At 42.3% G+C, this 355-nt stretch overlaps 1 protein-coding gene across 1 annotated transcript in view; it reads left to right on the top strand.

The window, feature by feature from the left end:
- The window catches only part of LOC119592380 (glutamate receptor-like), a 10,696-nt gene that overhangs the window by 9,357 nt on the left and 984 nt on the right, over positions 1–355 (top strand). The window contains exon 8 of the mRNA XM_037941202.1: positions 116–333. Coding sequence (XP_037797130.1) covers positions 116–333 — 218 coding nt within the window. The remainder of the gene's footprint in view (positions 1–115; positions 334–355) is intronic.

Genomic DNA, 355 nt, shown 5'->3' with positions numbered 1-355 from the left:
CGATGTGCACATGTGTCTTTGAGTGCATGTGTATTTTTTTTTTTGACATCAATACATTAGTTTCGTTCTGTTCTATCCAAAATAATGCCACTTCTAAGAATATTTCTGTTCGTAGGCACCACCATAAACTTCAGCAGCTACTCGAGTCGCATACTGGTCATTGCGCTTTTCCTCACATGTGTACTAGTATACACATTTTATACGTCGTTCCTGATCTCGGCTCTGACCGTGAACAAGATCATGCTGCCCTTCAGAAGCCTCCAGGAGATGTATGCTAAGCAGTCCTATACCTTTGGCTTCAACGGCGGTGGATCATTGGAAGATTATTTTAAGGCAAGGGCCACGTCAATGATTA

Source organism: Penaeus monodon, chromosome 30, assembly GCF_015228065.2.
Source record: "Penaeus monodon isolate SGIC_2016 chromosome 30, NSTDA_Pmon_1, whole genome shotgun sequence".
NCBI lineage: Eukaryota > Metazoa > Arthropoda > Malacostraca > Decapoda > Penaeidae > Penaeus > Penaeus monodon.
This window is presented reverse-complemented; position numbering and strand designations above follow the sequence as displayed.